At 33.1% G+C, this 21,778-nt stretch overlaps 1 protein-coding gene across 1 annotated transcript; it reads left to right on the top strand.

Moving 5' to 3' along the window:
• The first annotated feature begins 722 nt into the window (after positions 1 to 722).
• Positions 723 to 2,027, top strand: LOC149546832 (uncharacterized). Its single transcript, XM_089791378.1, has 2 exons — positions 723 to 1,348; positions 1,557 to 2,027. The coding sequence occupies exons 1-2, from the start codon at positions 1,027 to 1,029 to the stop codon at positions 1,655 to 1,657; spliced, it is 423 nt and encodes a 140-aa protein (XP_089647504.1). The 5' UTR covers positions 723 to 1,026; the 3' UTR covers positions 1,658 to 2,027.
• The last annotated feature ends 19,751 nt before the right edge of the window (positions 2,028 to 21,778 follow it).

The following is a 21,778-nucleotide window of genomic DNA, read 5'->3' as shown; positions in this document are numbered from 1 at the left end:
GTGGTGGTGAAGAGGATGAAATGGTCAAGTGATCGTACAGGGAGGAAGCAAGTTCGAGATGAAGCAACTTGCATTCAGCGAACTAGTTGGTGTGTCATACCAACAAATGTCTGGACCAGAAACACTGTCATGTTATGCTGCAAAAATCTATTGTCGTTTTACACTCAACGAGTATACTTTCCGAAACATCCAACCCATACCTAATCAAAGATGTGTCCAAAGCATTGTCAGATTCAACGTGATCGTGACATGGTAAAGCACTGAGGAATATCTTTAGATTAAACATATAGAAAATTAAATAAAAAATTTAATAACTTCCCTGTCCAATCAAATCAAGTGAACATCTTTAGACAGCCTCTAAAGCAAATCAAGTTTTGTTTTATATTGCATTTCATACGGTTAAAATACCAAAGTGAATCATTATTTTAGACTGATAAATTTACAAGCCAACGGTGGGTATTCAACGGATTAACTTTAGAAGAAACTTTATTTCTTCAAGAAGAACATCATGCAAGATAGTGGCAGGTAGAGAAACTGACCGTAACAATAGCAGATCAGTGGACTGAAATTGGTATCTGTCGCCAATTGTAACAACCAGTGAACAGTGAAGTAAAAGTAAAAGTAAATGCAATGAGTATTTCGCAAAATGAAATGGTTAATCATTATTTTATGGCTAATACTGATTGTGTATTATAATTGATTCCACCCAAGGAATATGAGTTGTCACTTCACTTCTTTTTCCTTCTGGGGTTTTCCTATTAATGGTGTCCATATGGTATTTGATAGCTGCAACGGTGATAAATGGAGATTTCTGAGGAGAAGCAGTAGTTATTATGATTCCCTGCCTCAGAATTTTCGCTTTGTCTTTGTCTTCTTGTGTCATTATTTCTTATCTCTTCAAGAGAGAACCAGAGTCTTAAATGAGAATGGCAATCAGTAAATGGTTTTTCTGTTAGGTTATCCATACGAGTTGAATCTTGGTCTGAAAGGAGGAGGCCTAAAACAGAAGAAAGAAGTGTTTGGATCATGGGATATTGTCTCAGAGTAGATGACTATCATCATATTGATGATCAATCTGAATCTGGGGACTTCCCGTATATGGAAGCCAGTATCAGGGGTAGACATAGAAAGCTTTGGCAATGGGGAAAGGATTGGATTTGTACTAAAAAGGCTAGTTTCTACAGAATTATTCTGATCGATGATAATAGTTGTTGCAGATTAAGTTGGAAACGTGTATTGTGGAGGATCAGAGCTGAATTGGGGAGGATGATTAAGCCAAGATCTGCACCAAAATTAGGGTATGATGCCTTAAGCTACGCTCAGAACTTTGATGACGGGGATTATACAGGTACCCTTGATCGTTTCGTTATAAGAGGAAAATCGTTGTAGAATACACTCTGGAGGACTTCAATAGCCTTTTTAGTGATATTTCTTTATGAATCCGTTTACCAGACCAGCTTTCTGAAATATTGCAATTATTCTATTCAGATGCAAAAGCTTTAGCTTGCAAATGTTTGTTAGATACTGAATTCAAGATCTGAAAAATAAACATGTAGGTATACCGAACAATGTATTCAAGAAATTTAGATGCAGGGCTTATACCTATGACACACTGGTACGCAATATTCTGTCATGTCAGCTTTATAATGAGATGTGACAGTGGAAAAGTATTCCTCATCTTAAGCCGGATCCTGAGGACAGATTTTTATGCACGCTATTCACTATGCTTTTTTATTATTAATTTTTAAATTAAGAAATTGTAAACAGGTCTTGTGTTTAGGTTAGTTCAAGGAGCTGTTTGTAGGCCTCTGGCTTGTGATCATTTTTTCAGTTTGACAGTGTTTGGATAGCTCCTTTTTCACTTAGATCACTTTCTTCTTTAGTCTCAATATACGAATTAGGAAGACAAATTCAGAGATATGGATGTTAAGAAAGGATGGTACTATCCAGAGTAACAAATTGCTAAGAAATGTACGAATTTAGATGTATATTTAAAATTGAGCAAAGCCTCGTCTGTTGTTAAACAACATCCTGAGTCAGTTTTGTATACAGCAATATTATACTAAATCAAAATCAAAAGTTTTTTACAAAGGAATCTTCAATCTTCTAATGAAAAATTTATCTGTACCTAGTTTAATTAATTTTATTATAAAATGAATGAATTAAAAAAATTATTATATTTTCTAGGTCAACGAAACCATAGTTTCTGAAGATTTCTATCTGTTGAGATAATGGGTGTTGCACACATTGCATAATATTGTTATTTTATTATTTTATTTTATTATGTAATGTTGTGCCTAGATGGACGTGCAACATGTAAAGATTTCCATAGAATATTCTTGATGAGTTGTATTGTAACATTGTGAAAATATTTCATGTAATTATTTAATATTGGGGAAAAGAATTAAATGCCCAATATTAAATGTGGGGTTCAGTGGGTTAGGTAGCACATGGTTTTAGCACATGGTTTATGTAATACCACTTAGTGGTTTTGTGGGACTTGCTACTATATAAGCAGCCACAAAGGTAGTTGTTGTAGAGAGAGAAGAGAGAGTGACAAGGAAAAGACAAAAGGCAAGAGTCGAGCGGGACAAGGCTTGACAGGTTAGCCAAGGGAGCATTTGTGAAAGTTGAAAGCATGGCATAGGATGTGTGGATTCATGCTTGTTCACATAGTTTGCTCGGTTGTGGCTATGGCCATGAAGGCTTCCATGGTTGTATGGCAATGGTATTTTTGCTGAATAATACATGATGATGGATGCTTTTGGAGGCTGGGTTTTTCCCTCAATGAGGGTTTCCCAGGGTATATCTTGTGTCACATTTTATGGGTATGTTGTCTATTCTCTTGCATGTGGATTGTAATTCCGTGTTTATTTCATATCTATGATGGGTTATGTGGAAACGGTTATATTCTTTATTGCCAAGTTTCCTTACAAGTGGTATCAGAGCTATGGTTTTATTATTGTAACCCTAGATTGAATCCATGGGAATGCATGAGAGGATAAAAGAAATGGCAAGATATATGAAAAATTATTGCAGATCTGAGGGCTTTGGATTTGCTGTTATGATGGGATGTTAAAAGATTTGGGCATGTGAAATTGTTGGACAAAAGGGTTTTTCGGATGTTTCATTTAAAATGAGGGTTTTGGGGGGTAGCTTGCAAAAATGACCTCCTGGGTAAAAACAGACCTCACCGTTGGATCCGGGTCGACATTTCCATAAATTTTGATATATAATATGCCCTAGTTTGGCCATGTTCAGAGGAAATGAAAGAGTTTTTTAGTTTCAGCCCATGATGGCCGTCAAATTTAATCCCGTCGGAATTTTCGTCACTGAAAAAAAATAAAAAATAAAAAATCGTACTGAAAATGGTAAAAAGACTGTCTTAGTAAAATGGCCATAACTTTCTCTCAAAATATCGGATTTTAGAGTTCTTATAGGCGTTGGAAAGCTAATTCAGAGCACTACAAGATGGTGTAGGTTTGGTTCTATGATTTTAAAATTTTGTCAGGTTTTCAGAGCCCTAAAGTCAGATGTTATTTATTTTGAGCACGGATTAGGGCATAACTTGGGCATACGGAGTCAGATTTTGAACTTCGAGTAGTCAACGGAAAGCTCTTGGAGAGCTCTACACATTGGTTCAGATTTGGTGCAGGTTTGGCATGATTTATTTGTTGATATATTTATCTGAACAGTTTATGGTATATATTTTGACTATGGTAACTTATGAGTTTATGGCATTGGAGATTTAAGATTTGATGTCATTGTATACTCAGTTCATATTTCAGATTGGTCTCATGATGATATGGTTATCAATGTTTGGTTTGGATATGTATGATGACTTGTTGGGTCTACAAGTTGTGCAGTGTTGTAAGCGGTCTATACTTACAGGTTGCATTTATAACTTGGTTATGGGTTGTCTTTGCCCATTGATCTTTCATTATTGATGCATATTCAGATTAGTGGCTTGGATTTGGGTTGTCTATGCCCTAAGTCACATAATTTTATCTTCATGTTGAAGGGATGAGATGTTGTTACCAGGTGTAGTCATGGCAGAGGATTATGGTTGACTATGCTGACAGGTTGGACACTTTGAGAGCCAGATGCTTAGTTCATGGATGTGATCATGGTGTCATGGATTTTGACATGACATGATTGGATAACAGGTACATCCTTGATGTTCATTAGCTTGGATTTCTGATTCAGTTATGGTGGTATATCTTCTTGGTTGAGGATCATAGTTATTTAGTTTCTTTTGAGGAGCTCATGATGTGCACTTTGAGTTCTTTGATGGTTTGATGCCTTGGTTGATTCTCATGGTTAGAGGATGGTTTTTTCATCATATGTCATGGATAGCTTGGATACATGGTTTAGTGGGAGCTTGTGACAATGATGGGGTGACAGTGCAGGATTAGTTCCTGGTTTAGTTTGGATCTTCATATAGGAGATGGATTTTATGATGCCATAGGTGACTTGGTACCATGGTTGAGTGGGAGTTGTTGGCATTGATATATTTATTGAGTGTTTGCAGATGTTGGAGGATTGTCTTAGATCCTGTTGCTGCAGAAGCGTCTTTGACATTTGCATGGTGCACTTGTTATCTTCATGGTGTTTGAAGATGGTTAGATCTTGAGGACTCATGGAGTTCTTGGTTATCTTCATGGTGTGTGGAGATGGTTCTTCATGGTATGTGGAGATGGTTTTCTTCATGGTGTATGGAGATGGTTGCATCTTGAAGATTCACAGGGTTCTTGGCAAAGGTGTGGTTTATGCTTTTATTTGGCATGTTATCCTTGGTGTGAGGATGGTTTCATTATTATGTCATGGTATACTCTTGATACGCGTTTAGAGTTGTGACATGTTATAGTATGTTCATGTGGAGCATGTTATCTCTTTAGTTGAGATGGTAAGATCATGTTGTCATGTTTATGTTCCTGAGGCCATGCTTGGAACTTTGACATTAATCTTGGTTTAGTTTCTTGGTATTGAGTACACTGATCATAAGCTGGATACTTCATGATATTGCTATGTTGCATTTGGAGTTGGCATGGATTGATTGGTTACAGGTGCTCATGGATACTTAGAGACGGTGGTGACGCTGATTTCTCTTGGATTAGAGAAATATTTGTTGGGATGGTTGATGGTTTCAGCAGGAAGTCCGAGGGGCAGTCACCTGATATGGACTTGAGAGGAGATTGTTCTTAGATGAGTCTTGGTTGGAGACTTGGGTATCTTGATGAGCATTCTCATTCCCCACTCTTGGTCTACTCGGCGGTTTGCTTGTCTTTCATGGATATGGATCTTGAGCTATGGTACATGAGTTAGTTCTGGAGGGTTCATTTGGGAGATGGTTTAGCATTGGTTATCTCCATGTGCATATTTTGTTATGCTAGTTGAGTTTGGGAGATGGTTTTTTATTGGGCATATTCCTTGGATTAGGAATGGTTATTCCTTGGTTTAGGAATGATTTATGAGTTTGATCTTCTTGTGAGAGGCTTACATCCATGATTAGCTATATGGTATGGTTTAGGTGTTGTTGAGGCTTCTTGTTGGGGTTTTATGGAGGAGATCATACTTGCACAGTTTACATCTAGAGGTGTGTGTAGAAGGACATGATACAGGTTATGATTTGCATGGTTTCTCTAGTCTTGGTTATCTTCTTGGATGTTCAGTTTTGCCTACATTGGATTCGAGATTGGTTGGAGATTGTGATCACTGGTTTGTGCTCATGTTTGTCATGTGAGAGATGACATGGTTATTCCTTTATCTCTTTCCTCTGTTGGTTATGGTGAACTTGGGAGAGCATTGGAGAGTTGTTCTTGCAGGATATCAGTTTATGTATTGTGGATGTCCTTGATACTACATGGATTCACTTCTTTGAGATGTGTTGAGTGGATTGGTTATAGATTTGACATTATCTTTTGCAGTGGGAGCTTCTTGGTATATATGTGGCAGGTATTGCTCTTGAGGCTTGTGATTGCAGGTTATAGATTGGATATGTCGGTGATATAAGATTCACTTGTTATACCTTTGAGGTATGGATAGTTGGATGGGTTTGGCACTTTGCTGTGGGTGCTATTTCAGCTATGGATATATTTTGACAACTACAGATACATGTGATTACCTTTGGATCAAGTTATTTGTGCTTGAAATTTTAGTTGGTACAGGATTTTATGATCTTCTAATGCGACAAGTTGGGTGGCTTTCTCTTTGGATGGCTTCTATGTATGTCCAGTGGCAGTGACATAATAGGAGGTGAGATCATTCATGTTTGAGATGCTGGATACTTTGATTTTGTTGCGGGTACCAGGATGAAGCACTTGGTTTATTTTTGATCCATGATGGTGGATGTGCTGGGAGGGATTGTTCCCTTGTTCATTTATGTGGCTACGGATTGACCCTATGCAATGTATACAACAAGTGGGAGATTGTTGAGATAATGGGTGTTGCACACATTGCATAATATTGTTATTTTATTATTTTATTTTATTATGTAATGTTGTGCCTAGATGGACGTGCAACATGTAAAGATTCCCATAGAATATTCTTGATGAGTTGTATTGTAACATTGTGAAAATATTTCATGTAATTATTTAATATTGGGGAAAAGAATTAAATGCCCAATATTAAATGTGGGGTTCAGTGGGTTAGGTAGCACATGGTTTTAGCACATGATTTATGTAATACCACTTAGTGGTTTTGTGGGACTTGCTACTATATAAGCAGCCACAAAGGTAGTTGTTGTAGAGAGAGAAGAGAGAGTGACAAGGAAAAGACAAAAGGCAAGAGTCGAGCGGGACAAGGCTTGACAGGTTAGCCAAGGGAGCATTTGTGAAGGTTGAAAGCATGGCATGGGATGTGTGGATTCATGCTTGTTCACATAGTTTGCTCGGTTGTGGCTATGGCCATGAAGGCTTCCATGGTTGTATGGCAATGGTATTTTTGCTGAATAATACATGATGATGGATGCTTTTGGAGGCTGGGTTTTTCCCTCAATGAGGGTTTCCCAGGGTATATCTTGTGTCACATTTTATGGGTATGTTGTCTATTCTCTTGCATGTGGATTGTAATTTCGTGTTTATTTCAGATCTATGATGGGTTATGTGGAAACGGTTATATTCTTTATTGCCAAGTTTCCTTACACTATCTAGGTTATGTGTGGGTGAACATTCAAAATCAATTGATTTGATGGACCAATAAAGAAAATATAAATTTTACATAATAATGTATGGTTTTGGTTTACTAATATGTATTAATCTTAACTAATGTAATTATGTTTTCTATAAGTAACAGCAAAAATAATAGTATCAATTGTAGAATCAATATTATAATAAGCTCCACAAAATATGAAGGGTGTTAAGAACACTAAAAGAGGGGTAAATTTTTTATTGAATACCAAAGAGAGTAGAAAAACAAAAGAAACAAAGAGAACTACAAATATGTATGTATACATACATATATATATATGTATGTATACATACATACATATATATATATGTATGTATACATACATACATATATATATATGTATGTATACATATATATATATATATGTATGTATATATATATATATATATATATATATACATATTATATATATATATATATATATATATACATACATATATATATATATATGTATATATATATATACATACATGTTACACATTCAAGTGGATAGAGAGTGCGAATGAAAGTATTGAATGGTCCAAAGATCATTTTGCTTCTCAAGATACTGAATACAGTAACCATTATTTTTGGGAAGTGAAATGTGTGTGTGTGTGTGTGTGTGTGTGTGTGTGTGTGTGTGTGTGTGTAAAATACACATTTGTTTATTCTTATAATTCAAGCTTTTAATTATATATCTATTCTGAAATGTGATATATATTCTTATAATTATATATTAATTAAATTATCTATATTTGTAATAGATATAGATCGATCTAATCTTTATAATTTTCAAACAATTTCTAGTTTTAGAAGTTTACATCAAATGATGACTACAAGACACCAGAAATCTCCAGTGATTAAAGTATGAGAGGAATCATTTTGTTGTGATGACTGCATGGAGGACAATCCAATGTGTATGTGAAAATATTGCAAATGGATATTTTTCACATTGGGATTTGAAGGACATAATAAAAAAGCCTCCTTTTGATGATGCTGACATTGATATTGACATTCATGATCCTATATATTCATTTGATTATGAGTGTTTTTCTAATTTAGTTATGGCAGGTTTGTTGCATATGTACATATATATGACACACATGTATGTTCATTAAAATAAACTTATATATATTCAATTTTTCACTTTATAAACATGTCTATTTTTATGTACATGTAGGAGATATTTTTTTCTATCCAGGCCTTAGTAGATAATGTAGAAAGTGTGGACTATTATCTTCTAAGATGCACAAAAGAAAAACACAAGTTTCTAGAAGGAACTATAGATGCTAATGGAAAGTCATATCCAATTGGATTAGTTGTTGTTGAAGGATCATATTATCAACAAAATAGGATAACTGACAGTGCTATTGAATTTATTTAATACATGCCTGGAGAAAGGGTTTTAAATACAATAACCATGTTATAGTGACAAAGTTTCAAATTGATGCAATATATAGAAGAGGACATTGTGGAAATCAAAAGTGGAAACTATTTATTGAAGAACATGAAAACATTCTAGAGATTATAGAAAATAGAGAGGATCCTAACAACATAATGTTTGTGGAGCTCTAATTTATCTATTTGTACTTATTTTCTATATACAACTTTCATTCTTTCATATTTACTACATACATATGATTTTAAATATATATTTTATAAATTTATATAGATTTAATCATTGTTCTTGGATATATGGTACAAATTATGAACATGCATTGTTATTTATATTTTGTGTATTGTTTGATGTATATATATGTATACAACCCCTTAAGAATTCCCCTTAAGGCAACCCATTAGGAATTCCTCTTAGGACCTCCTCTTAAGACTTCACCCTAAGACAACCCCTAAGACATCCTATTAAAACTTCCCCTTAGGACCTCCCCTTGAGATATCCCATTAAGACAACCCATTAAGACATTTTGTTAGGACTTCCCGTTAGGACCTCTCCTTAAGACTTCCCCTTAAGACAACCCCTTAAGACATCCCATTAGGACTTCCCTTAGGACTTCCCCTTATGACTTCCTCTTGAGACATCCCAGTAGGACTTCCCCTTAGGACCTCCCCATAGGAATTCCTCTTAAGACAACCCATTAAGACATCCCAATAGGACAAACCCTTTACTGATTAAATAGACTCTTATTAGATTTTATAGCATTTATTACATTTTTTATGTTTGTATATGTTGTTTATGTGCTTATATGTCTTAAATTTAGTGATTAAATTTTGTAACTAATGTACTCTTTACTAGTACTCTTTATGTTCCTAAATATGTATTAAATTTATTGATTAAATGTTGTAGCACATGTATTCTTTACTAGTATTCTTTGCATTTTGAAATATGTATTAAATTTATTGATTGAATGTTGCAACACATTCATTCTTTACTAGTACTATTTATGTTCTTAAATATGTATAAAATGTATTGATTAAATATTGTGACACATGTAGAAAATAACACATGGTCTATGAAATAAAAATATGAATATTAAAAACATGCATACATTCAACATGAACATAACATGTACAACTACAAAATAACACATCTATGAAATAATGTACCCATGTAAAATGTGTCCAAAATACCACATCAAATGTATCCAAATAACATATAAAATGTCTCCAAAAATACCACATTAAAGATCTCTAAAATACCACATCAAATGTATCTAAATAACATATGAACAACATCAAGGTCTCCATATCAAAGTATCTGAAATAGCATGGATATACACAATGAAATAGACATCTAAAATAAGATCAACCACATCCTCCTCCCAATCCATGATCCCAAAAGGCTCTATGATCTAGGTTTGAACCCTGTATCAAATGAAAGAAATTTTTTATTATAAAATTATGTATGTGCACATTATATTACATATACACATATTTATCATATATGTAAAAAATGTAACATACATGTGACTCATGTCATGTATGAACTGTTGGGGTCTAAGATCTTCAAAATGCAACATAGGATCACTAAGACAATATGGAATACATGTATGTACACAAGTTGGATTGAATCACTTGAATAATCTAGGTTTGAACCCTGTATCAAATGAAAGAAATTTGTTATTATAAAATTATGTATGTGCACATTATATTACATATACACATATTTATCATATATATAAAAAATGTAACATACATGTGACTCATGTCATGTATGAACTGTTGGGGTCTAAGATCTTCAAAATGCAACATAGGATCACTAAGACAATATAAATTTATAATTACCATAGCATCATTTAATGCTCTTCCAATTTGACTAATATCTGAATCATGTAGTGATAAAGTAGCCTAGTCCAAGTCAACCATCTCATCAAAAAGCATAGTGTTAAATAGACAATGTCATACTATGAGTGCTTGAGTATAGGGGAGAGGGTGTTGTAGGAGGTGGTACAAGATCCTCAGTAGGTGGGGGGGGGGATGTGTTGTACAACCCTATGTAGGAGCAAGTGCTATAGGATCCTGAGTAGGTGTGGTGGTGGCTGTTGTAGGGTTCTGTGTAGGAGTAGGTGTTGTAGAAGGTGTAGGAATATCCTCCTATCTTTTTGAGCCGTATGATCCTAATGTGCATGAGAGAATATGGATGATGTGTCCACCAATGTGACAAAGAGGAATCCCCATGATTACTGATAATGCCTGATATGAACCAAGAAGATTATATGCTAAATAGGATGACATAGGATGCAATGCATCCACATCTAATATAGCAAAAACCTCTAATGGAGATGGTATATCTACTATCCCATACACATCATCAACTCCTATGCTAGAGGATGTAGCTATCAAAATGGTACCACGAGATTGTAACATATATTTGGTACATCAATCTAAAGACATATCCTTTAACTAAATAGTAACTACAAAAATGCTAGAATAGATCTAAGTCCTGACTATATCATCTGAAATAGTCATACGTACAACAACCATCTGTGGAGCTCTTAGCATGACTAAAAGGTTTGGACCCACCATTGCCCATTTGTTAATGGTCACAAGGGTGTCTATAGGTCTAAATCTCTCTAATAATCTACCAATGCCCTTTCCAACATGACCTAGAAAATCTATATAATCTATAGGTCATGATGCAAATTAAATCTTGTAAACAATTGTTTAGAGAAATAAAGAGGAAACCCATCCTTCTGTGGCCACGTATGATATGCAACTAACCAGTGAGGATTTATAAATGGTGCAACAAGGTGATATGTACACTTTGTAGCCAAATAACTTCTAACCCTAGAACTATCTATATAAAAGGGAAACATACTCTTCACCATAGCAATGGAGGCCTGTGTATCAATTTGTCTATACTCCACAATGCCAGTGACACTACAAGAAAGGGAAAAGTACAATGTGTCAATAATAATATTATCATATAGGTTGTATGTCTTTATCATCTAAATCATTTCAAATAACTCATCTCTCATAGAGACAATCATCTCCCTATTATGGAGAGTGGTAGAAGTCAAAAGTGTAGAATTGAGAAACTCTATAGCATGAGATAACCTAGCAACTGTATCTCTAAATAAATGTTGTCTCTCTTTAGAGGATGATGTCAGTCTACGTGTTCTACCTGACTCAACACTATGACCCTTTCCCTAAATGCTAACCTCCTCTGAGGATGTAGATGGACCATCAGTACCATATGCCAAAATGATATGCAAAGAAGACATGTCTATAAATGTAGGGTTAAGATATGTAAGTATATAAAACTAAAAGTTAAATTTAACTTAAAACATGTAAGCATATATATGTACAAAGTTGATTGTAACTATAAAATATAGCTCATTTTATTTAACAGACATTTTCAATATATATCAACTTGATGTATAGTTCATGTATGTAAATAAAATTTTTGCACTTATGTATGTGTGATAAAAACCTAATTTGAAATTAAGTTAACTTTCTTATACCTAAATTTTGACTACATGTTAAAGTACATAGGTTTATTATGTTAATATTTTCTAAAATGTAACTAATTTTTTGCTATCTTGAGGTCTGAACATTTTTTCTAAGTTCCATGTACATGTAGGTTATTATAATTTCGAAGTTTTCTAAGTTTGGAATTGGTTAAATTTTAAGTTTTCAAGTTTGAACAACTAGAAGTTATGATAGTTTATTTCTACCTAACATTTCACTACATCTTAGTTATCTATATAGCTTTAGTATGTTAATGCTTTCTGAAATGCAATTAATTTAGTTCTCTAGGTCTCAACTTGAATTTTCTATGTTTGATGTAAAATCTACATTTATGATTAAGTATATATTTAATTAAAAAATACTATATAGTTCTCTATCTAACATATGATTTAACTATATAAAAAAAATTAACTAATCGAAGTAACTAACAACTAAGACACTTAAAATACAATTAATTTAACTAATAGTGAAATCTAATAACTAAAAACAACTTGACAAAACCAAAAAAAAACCACATACCACTTATGGCCAAAACACCCTAATCTGCTTCTTAGAATCTGGAATCCATAATAGTGCAAAAGATCTCCAAAATTGATATTTGGCCTATTTATAATATTTTTTACCCTTTAAGTCATCAAACTAGTAGCCACATAGGTGCAGGAAAGTGCCATGCACATATCACTAGTAGGGTTACAACCAAAACCCTTTTGTCTGTAACATGTTTAGCTGTAACCCTCCAGGATACCCCAAAGGGTGACACAATTTTGTGATTTTACCCTTAACTCAATAAAAAGGTTAAAGAAGAAAGGGGTAAACACATACCTCTATAACACTTTTCTAAAGGAAAAGGTAACAGAAGTATAAGTGTTCAATTTCAAAGACATAAAATTTGTGTTATTATTTAGAATTTGAAAACGAAGTAAACTAATGAAATGTGTAGAAATAGAAGAACTTTAGAATTATTATTTGTAATGATTATTTGGAACATGAATTGATACATTTTCCTAATTTTTTAGGATGATTGTTGAGTTGTTGACAATTATTTTTTGTTGGTGACTTAGTGATAGTTTATTTGAGGCATGAATGGTTTCCTAAAGGCACATATCATTAATTGAATTATAAAAGGATTGGGCCTTGCAAAATCATCAAAAAGATTAATGATAATGCTTATGAGGTTAGCTTACTAGCAAACCTTGACATCTCCCCTATATTTAATGTTTCTAATTTATACACATTCCATTAAGATGTTCCCAGTATAGATGATGTCCAAGTAGTGGATTGGCAACATCACCTTACCAATAAGAAGAAGGAAAGGATTTCCAAAATTCTTGACAAGTAGACTACCTCCACAAGGCATGGCCAACATAACCGATACCTAATATAGTGGGATGGGTTACCTAAAATAGAGAGTACATGGTTATCTGAGTGGGTAGTAATGTAGTTAGATCAAATAAAATTGAAGCAATTCATAGACAACCACTTCTAGGAGCTGTGTTTCTTTCAAGAAGGGGAGAATGGTGCATCAATTTCTAGGAGTCATAACTTTTGACTTGGATATGGATTTTGGCTCAAATTTTATAGGCAACTGCATGAGGAGGAGTTAATTAGATTGCTTATAGAGCTTGGCTCGATTGGTGGCCATATCTTCTATCCTTTTCTAGTTGCTTATAAAATTGTTGTTTTAATAAATTCAAAATCGTATTCTTGATTTCATAGATTACTTGGCAATTCATCTTGCCCTACGTGTTTTTCTAGGAAAAAAAATGAGATTCATAGGATGAGTTTTAAAAATTACCAAAAATGGAAAAAAAACTAATTTTGTCAAAAATCTACCAAATATGGTAATTTGCAAAATTGTAATAAGCACCTTTATTTTCTTTCATTGTATGGGTAGAGTAGAGTTGGAAAATTTTAATGAAGAATCTAGCATTATGAATATCTGTGTTGTGTTAATATTTTTTGAGGTATTATTTTTGAATGGTTTGAGCTACATCATTTGGTATCAAAGTGGGAAGATGGTTGGAAGAGGAATAGGAAGAGGAAGAGGAAGAGGAGGAGGTGGTGTCACTCCAATACAAAGATGTAGGTTGGATACGTATAGGAAGATATAACAATAGAATGAGCAAATGGATAATCAAGGAATGTCAGTAGCACAAGTAGAGGATGAATCCAATGAAGAGGGAAATTGAAGAGGTGCTGATCAAAATGGAGAAAATGAAGAAGAATAGTTTGAAGAGTTGAGCGATGAAGATAGAGTGCATCGGGCTTTAGAAGGTAAAAATGAAGGGATCAAGATCAAAGTTTAAGACTGTGCTTGTAGTCTTAAGCTAGAATTATTGGGGTTAAAGCACAAACCTATGTCACCCATTTGTAAAGGAAAAGGCTAACAAAAGTATAATTGTTCACCTTCAATGATATAAAACTAGTATTATTATTTAGAATTTTAAAGTGAAGTAAACTAATGAAATGTGTAGAAATTGATCAAGTTTCGGATTATAAATTTTAACAATTATTTGGAATAAGAATTGATATATTAGTTAGAAATAGAAAAGGAGTAACTAAGAGGGGAGGGGTGAATCAGTTACTACTAAAATAAATCCTACATCCCTTAGATGTCAATACAAAAATATAATCTAAATACTATTGATACTTGGTAAATATACATAAAATGTTGTAACTTGGTAAGTATTGATTATGAAAACATTAGATGTTATCTATGATTACCATTACTTTAACTTAGTTGAAAACACATAAAAAAAACATAACATGAACACATTTGATAGAAGGATTTAACATGGAAACCCAATTTGGAAAAAACCACCAACTGCAACTAGTTATTATTTTCACTCTTATAAAGTGAGCCTTGTTAGGAGCCATCCCTATTAAAGGTTACAAAACAAACTATTAGGTGTGACCATGTTAAAGGATTTAATCACCTTGTAAGGAGTGATCTTGTTAGAGGTCTTGAAACAATTCAATAAAACTACCACCTTGTTAGAGGATTTACAAATAGTTGTTAAGCTAACATTGTTAGGAGATTCAGAGCACTATTGCAATGATTAGAAAGTAACAATTAGATGACCTAATTTGAATGCAACTAAATTTCTGATTACAGATCTCTATTCTAGCTTGTACTTGATCTTTCTTGATTAAATATAGCTTATATGCTCTACAAGGATATTCTACTTATCCTTTAAGTTAGCTTCCTTTCATTATCTTCAATACACTCATAAAATATTCATACTTGCACTCATTGAAATTCACAACTTGACCTTATACTTATATCTTACATATTGTCAAGTTGACTCAAATAAAATCTAGAATAATTAATATTCATTACCTCAGTTGGCTAGAACCAATAGATAAATCAATTGAGCTTAATATGCCAAAATAATAAAATCCTTCATTAGCTGACCCAACTTAGTAGAAGTTAACTCAGAAGCAATTTCCTATGTTAACCAATAGAAGCTTGGTTAACACTACAAACTCACAAAGTTCCTTTGGCAACTGAGTGAGCTCGGTTAACACTAGTTCCATCCAACTTTTCTTCATTAATCGAGTGAGCTCGGTTAACACTCATCTTCTACAATCTTTCCTTCGACACCCGAGTGAACTTAGTAGACACTAGCTTCTAAAATAGGCAACCAAAGGAATGCTCAGTAGACATGGAAAACTATCTTCATTGCCTGAGTGAGCTTGACATATATTGGCTAATAATAATATGACATTTTTGTAACATCAAAGAAAACACACAATTAATCAATTGTATCCAACAATCTCCCTCTTTGGCATTGATGGCAACACAACATGTCATAACATAATGAAATTTTGGATTTACTCTTGAGAACGCCCTTTATCAATATGAGTCCTTTCTTTCACTTGATTCTTCCTCTATCTACAACAACTTTTTCCAAGTTCATTCACAGAACTTTCTCCCTCTTACAACAAACTTTGACTTCTTTGGAATGAAAAAATTTTCTATGAGATATGATAGTAAACTTCTCCATCTTTGAAAACACATTCCAAAGATAACAACTTTGTTAATATCAATGTACCTTAACTACCAATTAATTTGTAAGATGCCCTTGTCAATTCTACACCAACTAATTGATCTTCAACTTAGGTCTCATTGATGCATCACTAAGCTTTATTTAGTGAGCTTTAAATAGGGAAATGAACCTTAGCTTACCTCTTAGATACAAAAATGTATCCTTAGGTAATGGCTTGGTGAATATGTCTGTAATCTATTCTAATGTATTCACATATTTCAATTTTACTTCTTTATCCTACACCAATTCTCTTAAGAAGTGATATTTTATAGCAATGTGCTTTGTTTTGGTATGCATCAGTATATTCTTTGACATGTTGATTGCACTAGTGTTATCATAGTATATGACTGTAGGATCCTTGTTCTCTATCTCCATTCCTTCTAATAATTGTTTGAACCAAACAATGTTAGAATAATTAACTACTGCTGCCACATATTTTGCCTCTACTATGGACTGAGAGATGCAATTTTGTTTCTTGCTTGTCCAAGACACAAGAAAGAATGCTCCACCAATAGTGTTTTTTCTATTATCAAGAGTTCCTACTTAATCAACATCAGTTTATACCTTCAAGTCCAAATTGCCTCCAAGTTTATGCCATAAGCCATAGTCTTCAGTACCTTTTAGATATCTCATGATTCTTTTGATTGCCATCATGTCTTTAGGATTTTCTAAGAATCTTGCCACCATTCCAATTGCTAGAGAAATGTCAGGCCTTGTATGTATTACATACTACAATTTTTTAATCATTGATCTATATGTAGTCTGATCTACTTCTTCAGAATCATCATTTTTGGAGAGCTTATGTCTGGTAGACATAAGGTTTCCAACTGGTCTTGAATCTTCCATTCCCAACTTTTTTAGCATCTCCTTGATATAATTAGATTGAGTGATGTAGATGCCATTTTTGTTCTGCTATATCTACAACCCAACAAAGAATTTTATCTCACCAAACATGGATATCTCAAATTTTTTACTCATTTCTTCTGAAAATACTTTTCACAAGTCATCATTTTCTATAAATAGAGTATCATGAACAAATATTTTTGCCAAAAAAACTTCCTATCTAGTCCTTCTTTAATATATAGACTACTGTTATCATTATTTCTTTAAAAGCCAATTTGTACTAAGTAATTATGAAGTCTTTGATACCAAGCTTTGGGAGCTTTTTTGGGACCATATAATGCTTTGTCTAGCTTGAAAATCATGTCACTTTTGCTAGGATCTACAAAACCTTATGGGTGTTCAATGTAGACTTCCCCATCAAGAATTATATTCATGAATTTATATTTAGCATCCATTTTTTATACTTTAAATTCTTTGTGTGCTACATATGCTAGTAAATTTCTAACACCTTCTAGTCTTGCTACAGGAGAAAATGTCTCACCATAATCAATACCTTCTTTTTGAGAATAGCCTTTCCACACTAATCTTGCTTTGTTTCTTGAAACTTTTCCATCTTCATCTAGCTTATTTATGAATACCCACTTTGTGCCAATTAGATTTTTGTCTTTGTGTCTAGGAATAAGGGTCCAAGTTTTATTCTTTTCTATCTGTTCTTTCTCATAATTCATTGCCTCAATCCAACTTTCATTATCTAGAGCATGTCTAATATTTCTAGGTTCAAGTTTAGCAAGTAAACATGTATTCATTGTTCCATTATATTTTTCTCCAATGATCTGATTAGGTGCATGATGGCTTTTGACATATCTTGCTAACACAAGCTCTTTTTCCTTTGAATGAGTGACACTAGCTTCTTCATCAACTTTAGTTTCAAGCTTGGGTCCTTTTGTTTGTGACTTGAGTCCATCAGACTAGGTTTGAACTAGCTCAGTAGCCTTTGATACTAACTTGGGTCCTTCAGACTGTGACTCGGGTTGCACTATCTGCATCTCAATATTTGTTGGAGATTTTGATGACTCAAGAGATGAAACCTCCTTTATTTTCAATAGATTTGGTAGGTTATTAGGTTCATCATAAATGAATCTTTTGTAATTCTCTAGCTCCTTGTTTCTTTCTTCTTCACTCTTTTCTACAAACTCATCAATTCTAACATGTGCATTTTCTATAATTTTATGAGTAGACAAATTCAAACATTTGTATACTTTACTTCTGTAGGAGTATCCTAGAAATATGCCTTCATCACCTTTTACATCAAATTTTCCTTTTCTAGATTCTTTAAAGATATAATGTTTGCTGGAAAATACTTTCAAGTAACTTACATTAGGTTTGTTGCCATACCATAGGTGATAAGGAGTTTTGTTTGAATCTATTTTCAACTATACTCTATTCAATGTATCAATAGCTTCTTTCTAATATTTGAGAGCAACATTCTTTTCAATCATCAAGATTCTTGCACAATCAATTATAGATTTGTTTCTTCTTTCAGCTATACCATTCTATTGTGGTGTACTTGGGGCTGACACCTTTCTTTTAATTCCTTTTTCAATGCAAAATTTATTGAATTCATTGGAGATGAATTCACCACCTTTGTCATATCTAAATCATTTCAACCTCTTTCTAGTTTTTTCTTCCTACTCTTGCCAACTACCAGTTGAATTTTTGCAAGGAGTCTGATTTTTCTCTTAGATACATTATAGTCATCATTCTAGAATAGTCATCAAAAAAAAGATTTAAAAACTTTTCTCCATTATAACTATCTAATCCAATAGGTCTGCATAAATCTGTATGAATAATTTGTAAGACTTCTTCTGATTGATAGTTTTTGCTTTTGAAACTAGTCTTTCCCACCTCACCAATTTGGATATTCTTGCATAAACCCATATCTGGCTTCTTCAAACTAGGAATACCTCTTACTCTTTTATGTTTTCTTATCTTAATTAGATTATCAAAGTTTAAATGACATTTCCTTTTGTGCCATAACTAGCTTTCTTCTACTTGAGCAATAAAACATGAACAATAATTGAGATCAAGATAAAATAGATTACCTTTTCTTTGATTGCCAGATCCAACCAGATTTCCTTTTCCATCTAGTAGTTTGGCCTATCCATTCATGAATTCTAAGTTGAATCCAATGTTATTCAATTGTGCCACACTCAGTATATTATGCTTTAGTCCATCAACATAATAAGTATTTTCACATACAAGTTCTTTAGTCAATGAAATACATCATTTTTCTTTTATGTTACAAGGTTTATTGTTTCCAAATATCTCACTACCTCCATCATAATATTCCATGTGCTCAAATTTTGTTTTGTTTCCAGTTATATGATGTGAACATCCACTATTAATAATCAATATATCATTTTTTCTATCATGAGAGATAAGTTTTATCTTATCTCCTTCATCATCATATTCATCTTTTACAACAATGTATACCATTTCATCTTCACTGTTATTAGGATCTTTAGCTATAAAAAAAGATTTATTACTTTTTTTCTTGTAGTTCTTGTAGTTTTTGGAATCATTCTTGCCTTTGTGCTTATTATTTTTCTTTTCATTTTTGATTTCTTTGTTTGGACACCTTGCAACATTGTGATCAACTTCTTCACAAGAAAAGTAGATCAAAGGAACTTTACCATTGTACTTTCCTCTACCTTTGGAATACTTCTTTGCAAGTAGGGCTTCATTAACTTCAAGATCACTGTCTGAACTCTCTTTTGATTCTTCTTCTTCAATTCTTGATTGACTATACTTTAATTTTTTAGCCTTTTCTTTGAGTGAGAGTTTAGCCTTAAAAGTAGACTCAATAAATTTTGAACTAGGAACATAGTTATCAAAGTTATCTAACTCAAAAGCTATCAACCTTCCAAATGGAGCATCCAAAGATATTTTATTGTTTGGATCACATCTCATCTCTTGAACAGTAGACACTATAATTGCATAAATAGGAAGAGAAGTTCTAAGTACCTTGCTTACAACTATTTTCTCTTCAATGTCTCTTCTAGATGCTTTGATTGCACTTACACTCGCTTTGATTCTTTCCACATATTTTGCAATGTTTTCATCTTCAAAATGACCTCTAAGACTTCTAGCCTTAGCTCTTCTTACATTTTCATCTCCTCCATATATGTCGTTTAGCTTGATCCACATTTCATGAGCTGTCTTGCAGTCTTTGACTTCATCAAATTCAACATAACTAAGAGCAGATGCAATATCAATCATCGTGATGTTATGATTCTTCTTTTCAACAATATCATCAATAGATAATGTTCCAGTGGTAGTCTTGTATATAGTATCAAGATATTTGAACCCGAAATCATTGATGGTAGCCAAGTGTAACCTCATAAGTCCTTTTCATGCAAAAAAATTGTCTTTGTTTAGCTTGGGTATCAATCTTCTATAAGATATCCTAATCTTTAGCTTATGTCCTTGAAACCTTCTCTACAAGAACCAAAATATCTGATAAAATTTGTTGGAAATATAAAAAGAGTAACTGAGAGGAGATGGGTGAATCAGTTACTACTAAAATAAATCCCAGATCCCTTAGATGTTAGTACAAAAATACAATATGATACTACTGATGCCCAGTAAACACACATAAAATGATATAACTTAGTAAATACTCATTATGAAAACTGTAGATGTTATCTATGATTACCATTACTTTAACTTAGTTGAAAACACATAAAATAAAATAACATGAACACATTTGACAATAGGATTTAATGTGGAAACCCAATTTTGGAAAAACCACCAATTACAACTAGTTACTATTTTTACTCTTCTGAAGTGAACCCTACTAGGAGCCAAACCTATTAAAAATTACAAAACACACTATTAGGTGTGACCCTATTAAAGGATTTAATCACCCTATTAAGAGTTACCTTGATAGAGGTCTTGAGACAACTCAATAGAATTGCCACCTTGTTAGAGGATTTAAAAATAGTTGTTAGGCCAACTTTGTTAGGAGATTTAGATCATTGCTACAATGGTTAGAGAGTAACAATAAGATGACCTAATTTGAATTCAACTGAATTGGTAATTACAGATCTCTATTTTGGCTTGTAATTGATCATTCCTGATTGAATGTAGCTTTTCTGCTTCACAAGGATAATTATCTTATCCTTCAAATTCACTTCATTTCTTCATCTTCAATACACTCATAACATCTTCATACTTGCACTCATTGAAATTCACAACTTGACCTTATACTTATAGATCTTACATATTTTCAAGTCAGCTCAAATACAACTTAGAATAATTAATATTCATTACCTCAGTTGGCTAGAACTAAAAGATAAATCAATTGTGCTTAATATTCCAAAATAAGAAAGTCCTTCATTAGCCAATCCAACTCAATAGAAACTAACTCAGAAGTGATTTCCTATGTTAACCAATAGAAGCTCGGTTAACACTATAAAATCACGAAGTTCCTTTGGAAAATGAGTGAGCTTGGTTAGCACTAGTTTCATCTAACTTTACCTTATTAACTGAGTGAGCTTGATTAACACTCATCTTCTATAGTCTTTCCTTTGATGCCTAAGTGAACTTAGTAGAAACTGCCTTCTGAACTAGGCAACCACAGGAATGCTCCATAGACATAGAAAACTCTCTTCACTGTCCAAGTAAGCTCAACATATATTGACTAATAATGATATGAAATTTGTGTAACATCAAACACAACACACAATTAATTAATTGTATCCAACAATATTTTCATAATTTTTATAGATAAA

Source organism: Cupressus sempervirens, chromosome 7, assembly GCF_028749045.1.
Source record: "Cupressus sempervirens isolate cs-2001-9-10 chromosome 7, ASM2874904v1, whole genome shotgun sequence".
Lineage (NCBI taxonomy): Eukaryota > Viridiplantae > Streptophyta > Pinopsida > Cupressales > Cupressaceae > Cupressus > Cupressus sempervirens.
Note: the sequence above shows the minus strand (reverse complement) of the source record. Positions and strands in the feature narration are given on the sequence as shown.

Coding starts and splice junctions, on each gene's coding strand:
- LOC149546832 (XM_089791378.1), top strand. CDS start 1,027: ATGGGATATTGTCTCAGAGTAGATGACTATCATCATATTGATGATCAA. Junction 1,349..1,556: donor TGATGACGGGGATTATACAG/GTACCCTTGATC, acceptor ATAAACATGTAG/GTATACCGAACAATGTATTC.